We start from the raw sequence: 16,204 nt of genomic DNA on the forward strand, positions 1-16,204 counted from the left end.
CTATCTTTGTCTTTTTAACCTGTTGTTGCTGCTGAGTCAGTTTGACATCCTGGATATATCCTTCAAACACAGACTGTAGACCCCTCTGTCTGCTTCTCTCTGGAATCACTCTTTCATTTTTCCAAAAATATGATAATATTTCTTCAGGGAGTGCAGTTAGTTACAGTGTGGGCTCCATGCTTACTCCGACAGCATGTCGGACCATCACAAAGGGGCGGGGCTTAGCGAAAGGTGAATTACTGGCTCATGATTATGTGGGATGTATATGCAAATTGTTGTGCATTCCTTTCTGTAGGTATATGTATGAAGTGTGTATGAAAACAGCCTGCAAAATAAGAACATTTCTCAAAAAAACAACAACTTAGTATCTAAAAAATAATTATGTAGCATCTCAAAATAATGAGTTAGTTTAATTTCTCATTATTCTCAGAACTTTTTCTATTTTTAACTATTTTTATGTTCAAAATAAAGCAATCAATCAATCAGATAATAAGTTATTATTATTTATTTCAAGACAGTTTATAATGACCTACAATATCTTTTTTTCCCCTCGCAATGTCAGAAATGGGCTTCCATACTTTTGTAACATGATGATGAAACAGATTTAAAATGTGTTTTTTAAATCACTTACATTATATTCTCAAAACTATGTTCAGAAACCTGTGAATGGACCTAAAGGAGTCACTGAGGACTGAGACAGTGTTGACCTATTAGAGCTCACTTGGCACCTGGGAAACCATCTGACCAAGCTATTAGAGCAGACGCAGTGGATGCTGTCTGCCAGGTGTCCTCCACAGGAGACAGATTGGGAGTGAAAACACACACAGACACAAACACACGTGCATGCACCACAGACTTTGCCCAAGATATATGTTCACCAATGGATGGAAATCGCATTTCCAGCAGACAGAATGGGTGAAACGTCTGAGGGCCCCCACAATGCAGCTGCTTTCCCACCCTGCCACCTGCCTTTTAAACTAATAGTGATTGTATAGACAACTTCCTTTATAAGGAGGGGACGAAGTGGAGAGGAGAGATATTAGGATGGATGGAGACACATCATCTGTGATTTTCTCATTTAGGGCCGGAGTTTGACGTGAGAGTGGGTGTTTGGGATCCACAAAAACAACTGAGAGTCAATGTGCTCTGCATCTCTGAATTGCATTATTGCAAATCAATTGTAGGCGTATTACAAGCCTTATGTTTTCTATTAACCATCCCTGTTAAATGGCTTTATTATGGTGTGGTCACGCCGACCATGTAATGCTCTCACGAGCTCATATATGTCAGAAATGTTCAATCTGCAGATTGCATGCTGAGGTCATTGTCCTTCAGGTCACCCAAGGTTGATGCCATAGTTACCAACATAACAGGAGCCCAATCCTGGCCTCTGATTAACCTGAACAACCAATAGAAACAGAGAAGAATAGCAGAGGCCAGCATGTTCTGTTCTTTACAAATGGAAATACGAGTCCCCTTTACACTGCTCAGTGGTCAGGAGTTCAGCTCCAGCGCAGAAAAGAAAACCAATAAGGAAAATATTCTGTCATCGACCAGTGGTAACACAACAAGCAAAAACTGATAACAGTTCTTGAAAATATCTTAAAAATTAGACCACTACATATGCATCTTACCTGAAAATTCAGTTTGTAAATAGTAGAAGAAATTAGTACCTTACATAAATCCCTCAATTTGTTTCAAGGATTTTCTGAAATAATTTGCATTTGTCTTTAACTGATTCAATTAAAGCAAAAAAAGATAATGGTAGTGTTGTTTTGTGTTTTTGCTGATAAATAGATTGAATAATTTCGGAATATCCAGGTGGATTATCTTGACACAAGTTCAATAATCTCATGCTTGACGAGACCATCTTCATGGCAGTGTAGTGGCACAAATAAAAATAGTTACATTACACCACTGGACCCAGAGTGTAGCAAAGTTACTCAATTACTCTATTTATGTAAAGTACTTGACTTTACTTGAATATTTTCATTAAATGCTACTTTATACTTCTGCTGCACTACATTTCAGAGAGAAATATTGTACTTTATACTCCACTATTTTAACTTGACAACTGTTATTTTTCAGACTAAGATGTTACATTGAGAAAAATATGATACACTTGAAATAAAACTTTAAAAAAGAGCATTGTTACAGATTAAACCAGTGGTTTGTAGGCTTTTTGACTTGTCTCACCTTGAACCAAGGAAACATCTATTTGTCATGTCTTGTCATGCTTTAAAAGTCCATGAGTTGTTAGCTGCTCCACCAAAAAAACACATTTACCTTCCTATCTTCTCACTTGATTTCATTTAAAAAGGGCCAATTTTTTACACAAAAAGTAAAGATGAGGAAAAGTGCAAAAAAAAAAAAAAAAAAAAGATGGGGCCAGATCCCCAGGTTAGGGACTAATGAAGTTAACTACCAAACTGTATATTCAGTAGTTATGACGAGCTCCATCTCAACTTGGTTATGGTTGGAAAAAGATCATATTTTTGGCTTAAAATACCTAAATTTGGGGGGAACAATTACCACTGTCTGAGTGATAAAAACAATCCCTTTTAATACCACTTTTATGCCCACAGACGCTGGGATGTCTTGGTAAAAAACAATCACCTTTCGTGCTATTATCCCCTCTGGAAACGAAGCAACAGGTCGCTACAAAACACCAATGTTTGGTGCCTAAAAAGCAGCTGGAAGCGCAGCAATGACTCACTAAATCACACTAGGTTTTGATGTTTGTTGGTCTCGAACAGTGGTCTGCACCTTGGCAGGCGACTCACCTCGGTGACACACCATTCAGCATCCCCTCCACCTCCAGGTGACAAAGTCAGCTCATATACTATGTCACCTAAGAACCATTTTATGTATGACACGTGCAAATGTAATGTATTTGTGGTTTTCAGAAACATACGATGCCATTTTTTTGTGGTGCTCCTCACTTTTATGTTTTAGTGACTGTATAATAATGTCATAAATTATAATCTATCACTCACTGGGGCAATTTTTCTGCAGAACAAGTACTATTTAAGTTTATATGCAGAGTTTATATGCAGAATCTAATGCAGTAATGCTGTAATGCAGTATTTAAAAAATGTTTTATCAGTACTTTCACAGGATCTAAATACTTCTCCCACCACTGTCTGGATCAAATTCCCTTCATATCTCCCATATCTTCCTGTCATCTGTCTAATAAAGCAGAAATACCATTAACAAAAATCACCCTTGATCCAGAAACACTCACCTGTTCCTCCTGTGTCACCTGCAGAGCTCACGGCCCCGACGCTCGTATCCTGGAGGAGTCGAAGATGCCCCCGCTGGGTCAGCTCACTCTGCCTCAGATGCTGCACATCGCCGCCCAGATCGCCTCGGGCATGGTCTACCTGGCATCGCTGCACTTCGTCCACCGCGACCTGGCGACCCGCAACTGTCTGGTGGGGGAAGGCCTGGTGGTCAAAATCGGAGACTTCGGCATGTCCCGAGACATCTACAGCACAGATTACTATCGGGTAAGTGGCTGGCAAAAACAAAGACAAGACTTTTGTTTTTGGTCGTGAGATGAAAACTTGATTTTGTTCTCAAAGTAACAGTTTAGCCAATTTACAAAGACAGGATTTGTTTTTCACTCAGCTGTAATGTCTGGCCTCGTGAGTAGTTTTGTCTTTGGTGGCTCTGGGTCCATTCTCTCTTTACTTAAATCCTTTGAATTGAAGCTATTTTGGATGTTAAAACTCTCATTGTCTTGGTTAGTGGAGAGTTCAAGGACAAACAGGAATAAGAATCTGTTAGAGATTTCTTAAAAAATATCTGTGCTGCTGAAAGATGGTATTTCTGCTTAGTTCCATCAACAAAGCAAAGTGGTTAAATGTTCACCTTGAGACTTCTGTTATGCAACCATGATGAAGCATTACATCGCCTCGTCTCCCTCCTCAGGTGGGCGGACGTACAATGCTGCCGATCCGCTGGATGCCTCCGGAGAGCATCATGTACAGGAAGTTCACCACAGAGAGTGACATCTGGAGCTTTGGCGTGGTCCTCTGGGAGATCTTCACCTACGGCAAACAGCCCTGGTACCAGCTGTCCAACAGTGAGGTGGGTTTGGACGGAAAGTTTATCAATGACTTTGATGGTCAACAATAACTGAGAGGTTCAAATCAATAAATCTTTTTTTATTATCAGAGGAAACACCCACACAAACGTGCCTTTGTAGCCTTCATCACTCCAGTTATAGGGTCAGTTCACCCAAACGTTCTCACTTACCTTTTGTTGTATCTAGCTGTGCAGATAGTTTTGAGATATGTCACCCCAACACAATGAAGGTGAGTGAAATTCAACATTCTGGGAACATCAACATTTTAGGAATACAGCTCAATACCACCCTCATGTCTGTAGCAATGCATTCTCATCCCAGGTCGTCAAAAACCTTTCTCACAGTCCTTGCTTGTGATAGCGTCGTCGAAGGCACCCCATCAATGGGATGCTTCCTTTAACGTCTGTATGCGACCATCACAGCAAACACAACTGTGGGCACTTGATGCTTTTACTTACGGCAAACACTTGCCTAGGGCTTCCAGAGCTTTGCTGCAGCACATATATTACCAGGGAGTAAACGTTAGGCTGCCAAGATGTGGGCCTACCTGTTGCCTTGCTGTCCCAGCAGTCACTCAGTCAGCTTGCTCTCCGTGGTCTCCTGCTTAGTGTCAGTACTCAATTGTCATTATATTTGTAGACATTAAACACGCAGACAATAACTGGAGGAAGGAAACTCCACCATCTGTCGTCTTTGCAGGCCTCAGAAACCTCTCTCCTCGACTGAGGCCCCACACCTGGTTCCAGTTGTCTCTCTTAATTACGTCAGCACGCCCCCTTTCAAACTAACACAGGCTCTACACCTAGGTAAGCCCAGCCCACCTCTCCTCCTGCCAACACCTAGATGGACTTTACTTAAAACATCATTGTTATGCACCCGTCTAAGGGAGCACGAGCGCAACATGTTTTGTATTGAATTGTATTGTATGTAAAGTTGTTGTTTTGGCCTTGGTTCAGCCTGAGTTGCACTCCTGCTCCCCTAGACTGGGACACAACATACATAAGTTGCTCTGAGCGTCAAATATTGCACCAGATGGGTTTGCACTGGATTTAGTTGAAAGCCTGCTTCCCATAAAGATGTTAAGGGTGCCTTTGGCGTCAGTATCACACGCTGAGCTCTGAGCACTGGTTGCTTGCACCTGGCCAAGAAATAAGAGCTGTAACTTAATCTTAGTATTTCTTTTATTCCTCAGGTTTACCTTTTGTATTCTTAGACAAATTAGCCTCTTGCACAGCATGGAGTAATAAAACTTTAGGCAAGTGTGATTTTAAGACAGATTAACAAAGATTACTTTGTGAGCATACAAAAAAACTACAGTTCCTATGAAACCTTACTGCAGGCAACTTGGTGTAATCCATATCCATAAAAATGACTGTGTGCATTTTTTTTTAAATGACCATCTCTATCTAGACATATGTGGTCCAGTTCCAAGGATGGATTTTTATTTATTTGCATAGTCATAAAAGTCAATGGGATTTTGAATGATCTGGTTTCCAGACGGCACTTTAAAACCGAGAAGACAAACAACAGGACGTCAGTAAACTAAATGTCTTACTTGCTTGGACAGTGGGACGGACCGTGCCTCCGCCCAGGGAAAGTAGTCTCTTGGCAGAGTGCTTTCTCTCTGCTGTTGTAGACACAGTTTAATATTTCACTGTTTGGTTTTAACTTGACGCCGTGCGCTCAGATTTCCCGTCAGACATCAGGATTTATTTTGGCATGAGGTAATTGAATTTGACCTCCAAACCTCAACAAATGAAACTGAAACTATCTAAGTGGCTACAGTGGCTAAAGCTTTTTTGAGTGTGTATGTAATTTAGGGGAACTGTGCCTTTAAACTGGATGAAAGAAACTACAGGGAGTTATCTTGTATGACTGAACTTGTTGGTTAGCTTCTTACTGCTTTACCTGCATTGTTTATGGGAGAGACGATACGTACTGCTTAATTGTTACTGTTTTTCCTGTGCTGTTAAAGGAATACTTCCCCCTGCCACATGACTATTTGCATAACAATTACTCACCCTGTCCTAAGTTGAACTTGTGAAGACAATGTTTTTCTTGTATGCCTCTACAGTGAACGAAAAATCCAAAAACTGAGAAAATTCTTGACAGTGTGTACCAGCAAAACGATCAAAACATCCATTTACAATCTCTCACACAACTCGTGCAGCATAATTCAAGTCTCATTTATCCAGTCATATGGTCAGTACTTCCCAAACAGACAGCTCTTTCGGACGAATTGAACTAAAAGTGAAACTTGTCTCTGCTCTCTTCAAAGCCAGACTCCATTGACAAAACCAGTAATTTTACCTTGCTGAGCATGTGAGCAGCTGGTCTACCGCTGCCTCCATTGGTAGTTTGTTTGTGTTTTTGAGTGACTTTGCTCAATCCTAATTAACCCTATGACACACAAAAGTCACATAACAACTCAAACAAACTGACTGATTTAGGCAGCGGTAGGCCAGTAGCTCTTGTGTACAGTGTGGTAAAATTACTGTTTTTGTCAATGGAGTTCGGCCTTAAAGAAAGCACTGGTAAGTTTCACTTCCCTGTTAGGAAGGATTGTCTGTTTGGGATGTACTGATCATCCAACTACATGAATGAGAGTTTGTAAGTAGATGTTTTGACACAGTTTTGTTGCTTTATTTAGGTATTTTGTTTGTAGCTGTTTTGCCATTTTTGGACTCTTCGTTGACCAAGGAGACATGCGATAAAAATGAAATATTATTCAAGGAATTCAACGTAACACAGGGTGAGTAACTGATATACAAGCATTCATTTGGGGGTTGAAGTATTCCTTTAAAATTCTCCAGCAGCTACCAAAAACTGGCCTCCTGACACCCTCCATGAAACCAAAACTTTTGTTTTACACTTTATCTTGTACAGATTAAACAGATACAACCTGTTAATGAGTGAGCATTAGAGACGTTGGTAGGCAAACTTTATCACCTAGGTTGGCTGGTTAATCCTATACTGGCAACAGCTACATATTTAATGGACAGATATAGGAGTAGTATCAATCTTCTCATCTACCTAACTCTATAAGAAATCAAAAACTGGTAAGCGTATTTCCCAAAATGTCAAATTATTACTTTAAACATTACTTTACATGGTTTCAGTGCCTTTGCACAAATGTAAAGGGATGTTTTCTGTCAGTTACAGTTAATACAGCAAGGTTTACATTTTGATAAGAGTTTACAAAGCGTATTGTGTTTTTTTTTTAAGGCTTTCTGACCAAAAATATCTCCCTGTTGGCAAAAACTCACTGCTGTGAGATAGTGAGAGGAAACAAAACAGTAATTTTACAAGTCTGACAGCTAAACAATGATCTGAAAATTGTTATAAAGCTCAGTAAAGGAGAGGGAAACTACAGACTGATGAGAGTGACCCCTTTCACATTGTTTTTACACTGTCATTTTGTTTAAAAATATTGATTATAGGTGCTTCAAAATTATTTAAATATATCAAATTAAATTAAAGTAGCTACACGTACTAGTGCAAACACATTTGTAGCCCAAATAGCAGCCTGAAATGTCTTGCAGCTTTCAGATAATCCAAACTTGCAGAACAAAACATTTTCAGTGTAGCTGTGGATACTTCAGAGCATATGCTGCTGAAGTTTTTCACCGCTCTGCGCTCTTAAACTAATCAATAAATTCATAGTAATTAAGGGCAGTCCAGTCTAGCCTTTTCAGGCGGAGCACTAAGACGTGGGACTCCACTGCGACCACAGCGGTGCTATTACAGGCCCAAACCCTCTCTCCTTTCAAGAGAAGGGTAGATCACTTTTCTCTGGCACTCAATTCTAATCTCATTGGCTCTCATTTTTGCCCGGGGCCAATGAGCTTTAACCTTGTTAACCCAATCTGTCTCGGCCAATGAGGGACAGGTGAAATTATCATGTTGCCTAAACACGCAGTGGCGGAGATAAATCATCCCAAAATACTGACTCTGCGACAGCGGCCATTTTGGGGCAGCCGCTGTGACTCTCTGTGCTGAGCTGTGAGGCTGACTGACAGGCCATTTTGGTGTGAATTGGCTCAGCGCTGACAGAGCTCTTCTGTTCATTGTATCAGGCCAAGGTTAACAATGGGGAAGAGATTGAGTCAGTAACCCTTCAAATGGAGAGCGCAGCGAAATCCTCTCTCTCATCCTCGACAGTGATTTATTCACTGAGCAGCAAGAGCGTGTGAACTCAATCAGTCATTGTGGCCATTAGAGTCTGAGCTGGAGGTTATTCATATTTTGGCTGCTCTCATTTGTCCCTGAGGTCCCTGCTAATGGACACATATCTGTAAATCTGGAGATACAAAGGTTGTTCTACCAAAAAGTATCTGTTAGTTAAAAAAATATGTCCTTGGTGCAGCATCCATTGTTCCGCTGAATGAATTTTAGCACAGCCTGAGAATTAAAACTGAATCATCACCAGAAGTGGAAAATGTTCTCTTATCCATTAAGGTATCTCAACATCTACTGTGTGGATTGGCAGTAAATTTAAAAGATATTTATGACTAATAACCACATTTGATTTTCCCTTTAAGGCGAAATTTATACTTCTGTGTCCAAATGACGCTGTATACCTACGCGGTAGGCTCTGTATCAACATAGAGCCTGTTTTGTACCCTATGCCTTAGCCTGTTGTGCACCTCCCCAGAAATGTAACTAGGCATCTTGGCGACACAGACCAACTGTCTATTTTCTGTAAGCTGAAACCATTTCCCTCAGTGGAAACGAAGCTTTTATTTACTTTAATTTCACAGATAAGAAACAATAAATTGTGAAGACAATAAAGCCTCCACAAAAATAACATTTTAAGTCTTGTGTGTGATTTATCCTGGCTTCATATGAGCAGAGGAAATCTCCACTCGTCACTAGGCTAATTTATACAATGTAAAATGCCATAGGCTTGTGCTAATTAACGTTAGCATGTTACATTTGTCTGCAAAACAGTTGTTTGTGAACCCTGTGAGTTGTAATGGAGTCAAATTTTGTAACGTTACCTTTGTTAAATGTTGCTGTTGTCCCTGGCTTCATATGAGTAGAGGAAATGTCCGCTAGCGGCTATGCTAATTTGACAATGTAAAATGCCGTAGGCTTGTGCTAAAAACATTAGCATGTTGTATTTGTGGGGAAAATGTGTCCAGCAAAAGATAAATGTTTTGTTTGTGAATGCTGTGAGTTATAGTGAAGCTGATTTGTTTACTTGTGTTTGAAATTGTCTCTATTAAGCCATGTTTAATGTGTGTTTAATGTGTGTTTTGAATCAACTAAACTTTACAGCACTTCAGAAAAAACCCTCCACCACAGCTCTGTGCTGGAAAGTTACTGTATATTTTTTTACAAACTTGACACATTCACAAGTCACTTGCGGTCCATTCAGAGTGGACCTGGGACCCACTTTTGGACCATGACCCACCAGTTGGGGACCACTGTTTTAGTGTACTGTTTAGCTATAAAATGAGAACGTCTGTGACAGTCGAGCCAAAAATGAAGCACAGCCTACGCAAACTTTTTAATTTTATGGCTAAACAGAAATATGACTGAAATATGTTTCTGAAAACATCTGAGGCGAGAATGCGGTAAAAAAAAATTTAAATCATATTTGATCAGCACTGCCTAATTTGATAGCTTGACCGCAGCTCATGAGCAGTTAATGACATGATTCACAGCTGCGTTTAAGACTCCTCAGCTCTGATTGGTTGTTTTTATGATTCTCAGGATAAAGTGACCGTTCAAAAAAACTTTTTGTCATATTTGCTAAAAGGTTATCTCCTGTAACTTTATTATAATGTAGTTTTTGAATTCCCACCCCTACAGGCCATTGAATGCATCACGCAGGGACGAGAACTGGAAAGGCCACGCACCTGCCCCAAAGAGGTGTATCTGCTGATGCAGGGCTGCTGGCAGAGAGAGCCCCAGCAGAGGATGGTCATCAAGGACATCCACAGCCGCCTGCTGGCCCTGGTCAAGAACCCGCCGGTTTACCTGGACATCCTGGGCTAAAGGGGCCGAGAACCAACCAGGGAGTGGAGGACAGAGGCTGGGGAGGTTGAGACCTAAAACATTTAATTCCATTATTCTAATCAGGGGTAATTACTTTACACAGGTTCCTCTTGGTTTAAGTTGAAAAATATGTCCCAGTTCTCCCAGCTGCTGCTGCTTTCCCAGCCTCGACGCTTTGATGGACAAACTGTCTGCAGTGACCTTCCCGCTTTGCCTCATCCCGGCTCGAACCCGTCCCCTGTTTACTGCCCCGTCACTCTCTGGAAACCTGTCAAATGTTTACCAAAGTGTTAAATGTTTATCTGAAGTGGGATCAGACAGATGGAGGGACATGCATGGATAAGTGTTGAAGTAACTGTATATGGGCTTTACGTTGTTGAGGGTGCGATCTCAGATGATGGTTTGTCGGGGGATTTTGGCTCTGAAGTCCCTGCGAAGGTTTGAGAGCTGAGCTGTGGTGCATTTAATACGACTCGACAGCTGATACTTGTGTTGAAAGGCAATTAGAAAATGAAATGAATGATTACAAAGGAGGGCACTTCACATCATGAGTCAAAAGTGGAAACCAATTTTTCTGATTTGGGTGAAGCAGTCAGTCACTTGTACAGTATAGTCACTGATTTTGGATAAGTTTTGATATGGGAGGTTATTCAAAGGCTTTCAGTAAATGTATATAAGATGTCAAAGTTGTACAATCGAAACCTTGGAAAGCTTGTTTGTTTCTGACGTGTCAAATCCAGTGTATCATATGAGTATTTTTCAAAATCATGAACAAAATGTCATATAAGTGTGTGTTTACATTTAATGCTGTCGGTTTTGCTGTCAAATATGAACAAAAAAATACTTCCAAAGAACTACAGTTTGACCTGTGGCCTGCCTGCGACACACTCAGGAGTGGCTTTTGTACAAATTAGCGATGTTTAACATGCTAACGTAACCACCTACAGTATCAAAGCACTGCAGTGAAATTCGGTAAGGGGGCAAGATGGTGGGGAGGGGACACACGGAGATGGTTTTAGAGGTAACAGATGGATTAAAGTGAGTCAAAGAGAAGGACAGATGGCACTGAAACAGAAACTGGAGGTGAGTGGGGGAAAAAAGTTTATTATCAACCAAATGGGGCATTTAGAGGGGGAAAGACTGAGTGTACAAACCGCTGTGATGCCTTTAAAGGGACAGTTCATCCCAAAATCAAAAGTACATACATTTCCTCTTACCTGTAGATCTGTTTATCAGTCTAGATTGTTTTGGTGTGAGTTGCTGAGTGTTACTGGCCTTAGAGATGTCTGCCTTCTCTGCAGTATTACTGATTGATTTATTTTGTGTCATGCACAAAAACATGCCAAACCCACATGGGTTTACAAGACACCAATGCTGCGTTATCAATCTACAATACCAGTCCCCAAACAAAATACTCTGACTTCTATCCTAGCAAACAAGGTCCGCCACACAAAGGTTCCCCTTCAAAAAAAAACACTCAAATTTTTCATGATTATCCGACCAAAAGAAATCGACATAAATGGAGGTAATTTTCCTACAAAAGTATGTCCCTTTTATCTTCTAGAGTGGCATTGAACCTGCCTGTCTCTAAGGGTGCTTTCACACCTGCCCTGTTTGGTTCGTTTCAATCAAATTCAAGTTTGCTTGCCCCCTACATGCAGTTTGTTTGGGCAGGTGTGAACACAGCAATCACACTCAGGTGCACGGCAAAAATACCGGACTGAGACCTTCTTGAAGAGGTGGACTCAGTCTGGTTACAACCGAACTCTGGTGCAGTTCATTTGTGGTGAGAACATGTTCCGACCTGGATCTGAAGCAACTGCAGTCACATGACACATTGTTTGGGTTAAACATGAGCATGTTACAGTCCTGGAGGATTATTAATGTGCACCTCCTCCTGTACTGCCTTAATATGCACATTCAGCACATCCAATGCATCAAAACATTGTTTTCTAGTTGGAGCCGCGCCTCGTTTTCAAACTGTATGGTTTGACTAAAATGAACAATGACAGCAATATAGTCCACGATGAGCAGCGCTAAAATCAACCTGCGTAGTTGTCCCTCCATTGTGACATTAGAAAGTGTCACATTTATCTTGCAAGTGTACTCTTCTTCAACGTTTGCTTTACTTCCTGGATTTTTCCCACATGGAAATTCTGACCAATCAAGAGCAGCTTTCTCACACAAGGAATTTGATCTGGTCCACTTGTAAATGCTGCCGTGAGAACACAAACCAACTCTAGGCAATAATACAACTTGTAACAAAATTAGTCCCTGATTCAGACCAAAGCATGACAACTCTAGGAACTATTTTCTTTCTACCGAACTACACCCACCAACTGTATCACTGGGCAGAAGGAAGCAGCATCTACTGTTAGCTCACCTAGCACCACTGAGCTAGCTAACTTACAGCTCAGCCGAGGAGGACGCCATTAATGTTTACATCTCACTCTGTCACAAGCACAAGCTTCTCGCCCATGAGTAGATGCACACGTCCTTCTGCTCAGTGATACAGTTTGCAGGTGTAGAAAGAAAATATTTCCTACATGAAACTGCTCACAACAAAGTCTGTGGATTATCTTGGGTAACCAAATCATGATTTCTGTGAAGAGACATTGCTGCTGAGTTTTTAAATGTATTTTTTTGGTGATTTGAGCACCACAAGCTGAGGGCTGGCCTATTTTTGGGATTGTTGCGGCCTGAGATGCCTGATTTCACAGCAGCTTTTCTAAAAAGTAGGGATGCATGCTGCAGTATTTTTAGGCTTTTTAAAAAAATTTTCTTGCAATAAAATTGCAGGCCATATGAAAATTGCAAAAACAGTTTGTGATGGTGGATGGTGGCTGAGAGCTGATGAGCTAAACGGTCCCAACAATCTCACACTGACATCAAAAAGGCTCGACTCGGTTAGTAACCAGGCCCTCCAGGATTTTGCTGTTTTTGGAATAGTTGCAGCATGAAATAGCTCATTTCACAGCAGCTTTTCTAAAAAAAACAAAGCACATTGTAAAGTTTGAGGCATTTTTTTGCAATGAAATTGAAAGGGCGAGTTAAGATAACATAATTAGTTGTGATGTTGTCTCGAGTCAGACATCTCTACGGCCGATATCTCCAAGACTCTGCAGCTCACACCAAAACAGTCTAGACTGATAAATATCACTATGTGTAAGAGGAAACATATGCATTTTTGATTTTGGGGTGAACTGTGCCTTTAAGTGTAAATAGTAAATGTACATACTCTGTATTAATGTCAAAAAATATATCTTCATGTATTGTTACTCCAGCACTTTGTATATTGTCTGCCCTTAAAAATAAACAAACTTGATTAAAAAATGGCTGCAGCCTGCGCAGGAACATCCCTCTGCATCAGTCAATCCATCATTATCGTGTGCTTCAGAGCGAACAATGATTTGGGCTGCCGACTGTACTTAAAGTTAGACATCTTAACAAGGCTATTCAAGAGCCTTCTATTATTTTGACGAACTAATCAGCAACCTGCGACGTCTCGGCGGGATCCTCAGCAGATGGTTATTGAAAAGGAATAATCAAGTTTCATATTGCCTTACCGCCGGGCCTCCAGCAAACAAACACCCTCCAAAACCAAACCCTTCTCTCTACCTCACACTACCAACCCCCCGCCTCCTCCTCCTCCTCCTCCTCACCACCACCCTCCCTCCATCACTCTGTATGCAGAGCGTCTCCAGGGAGTGGTAATGGATTGTGAGTAATGCTATCATCCCTTTCTCTGTCTCTTTCTTTCTCTCTACCTCCTCTGGTGAACCGGGAGGATGAAAACACTTGGAGGACTCGTGTCTGGCTTATTTTTTCTTCTAGTGTCTACAAGCAGATTCTGGGCCAGATAGGATTAGCACACTGTACTGTTTGTCCCTGTTATCCTTAAGGGCTCCATTTGTGGTTTCAGAATGAACCTTTTTAATAAGCACTCGAGTCTCCAGCCTGGTAAGATATGGGATAGGACTATAATAAGAGCTGGAAATGAGGCCATTTTTAAAATGGAACCACTATTAGAGGTTTGCAGCGGGAAACTTTCCTTTTTAATCTTCCACCTCGTCGTATAATGCATGTATGCAGGATATTGATTTTTTTATGGTAATTATTTCTTCCATGATAATGTCAGCGCAGACTCATTCTGGTTTGTGTCCACCGCTAATAATAAGCCACTCTGTATCCTTTCTATGCATCCTGTATGGAATTAAACACGGTGACTCAATAGGAAGAGAAGTGCACAAAATGTTGAAACTATTTTAGTTAGATCGAAGCACACAAATCTGTGCAACCTTTACAAAGAAGACAAGAGGTGCAACGGTGAAAAAAACTTGAGCTGGAGGTCACGGCTTTCAGTTCTGCACTATGTGTGCTGGTGTACAGTTTTACCCTTTGAACTGAGCTGTGTGCAGCCTGCAGCTTTCAAGTCCAAATAGTTTAATAAATCAAATAATTCCAAATTGTTCACTCTTAAAGCAGCTCATTGTGACGAACTGAATCTGCAAATGAGGAGTAAGAGATCATTTCACATCAGCTTTTTTGGGGGTTGAAATTCTGTAGAATGAAATCAAGTTTTTCTGCAGTGCTAAGTCTTATTTTTTCATTTTTAACTCAGGATGTTGACCCTCAGTTCAAGGCTGCGTTACACAAAAGCACCTTTACCCTCAGCATAGTCTTTGGGTGGGACAGAGGGGACATGTCCCCCTCACCATATCCGTACATTCACCCCCCAGTAAAAACAGAAGACTAGAACATGACTCATGGGTGCAACAATACCTTCAGTAAAGTAGTTGGAGGCAGTTTGCAACCTCAAAAGTAACAGTTGCAATCTGCCATAAAACTGAAACATGAAGAAGCAACTCTGCACGGTTGAAGCAGGAAGTACTGTGACATATCTGCCATAACATGATGCAGAAAAGGCACACGGTGGCACATAACATTCAACAGAATGCAGAAAATGAAGTCTTTAATGCTCAATTTTTTTGGGGACGACGACTCCAAGACCTCGGCCCTTTATTCTCAATGGAAGATAAGTTGAAGAATTTCAGATAATTTCAGAGAAAATCAGGTTTGAAGGCTGAAGATCTAACATAGACTACATTTTCTTGTCACACTGACCATTTCTGCTGTGTGTTTTTTTGTGAATACCTGGGTTGGGTTTCCTGCAGGTAAATCTTTGGGGATTCACACTGTTGCAATGCTGCAGCTCTTTTTTTTTTTTTTGATCAGCGGATAGGTGTGATGAACTGCTCAACTCTTACTGTGCTGTTCTGCCCTCTGCTGGTCACTCACACACACTGTTCAGACTCAAAAGGTGTGACGAATCTGCAATGTCTGCCAACAAAAAGAACATATGTCCATTTTTGGGCAACATTTTACATTTCATTACCCAAAGACAATACAGTTTTTATATTTGTACAAGTATTTTGCACAGTTGTAGATACAGACATGAGGTCAGGTTGTGTATTAAACAGTAGAGCTGCAATGATTAGTCAATTAGTCGACAAAAAACAAAAATTAGCATCTGTTTTGGTCATTTTTAAAGGAAAAATAGACTTTTTTTTCATATATGATAGTGAATAGAACATATTTGAGTTTTGTAAAAAAAAAAAAAGCTGTGGGAAATTAAACTTTCCCTCCTTTATTCTGGCTATTTATACACAAAACCGTTAATTAATAATGAAAACAATCATTAGTCGTCAGCATACATGTATACTGTGCTCACAGTGCTAATATAGTAATGATTTGGACAGTATATCAGCTGAAATTAGGCCAACTATAAGCTTGAGAATTTGCTGTTGATCATATTGCATGAATGTAAAAGGCAGCACTCTGTTTTTAAGATGCTTGAAATGATCCCAGTGACAATTATTACACTTATAAAAGGCTTAATTTATTACACAAGTCTAGTAGAACAAAGTAGCAAATTACAAATTATACACAGCAAAGAACAAATACATTTTAAAAGTAGTTTGTTGTCTTTTTTTTTTAAACAGACAAGGAACAAACAGCATCATATAAAAAAAGGCACCAATGACTCTTTCAAACCCTGTTTTGAATTCTTGTTGTATCAAATGGTTCGTCCCGCACTCGTCTTTGCTCTCT

The 16,204-nt window shown here is 40.5% G+C and overlaps 1 protein-coding gene across 2 annotated transcripts in view; it reads left to right on the forward strand.

Annotated features, from left to right (window-relative positions):
* The window catches only part of ntrk1 (neurotrophic tyrosine kinase, receptor, type 1), a 60,778-nt gene extending 47,370 nt beyond the window's left edge, over positions 1-13,408 (forward strand). For both annotated transcript variants that reach the window (XM_050046287.1, XM_050046288.1), the window contains 3 exons: positions 3,269-3,509; positions 3,934-4,092; positions 9,908-13,408. In XM_050046287.1, coding sequence (XP_049902244.1) covers positions 3,269-3,509; positions 3,934-4,092; positions 9,908-10,093 — 586 coding nt within the window. In that variant the 3' untranslated portion in view covers positions 10,094-13,408. The remainder of the gene's footprint in view (positions 1-3,268; positions 3,510-3,933; positions 4,093-9,907) is intronic.
* The last annotated feature ends 2,796 nt before the right edge of the window (positions 13,409-16,204 follow it).

The sequence above is a fragment of the Epinephelus moara genome, chromosome 6 (assembly GCF_006386435.1).
Source record: "Epinephelus moara isolate mb chromosome 6, YSFRI_EMoa_1.0, whole genome shotgun sequence".
Lineage (NCBI taxonomy): Eukaryota > Metazoa > Chordata > Actinopteri > Perciformes > Serranidae > Epinephelus > Epinephelus moara.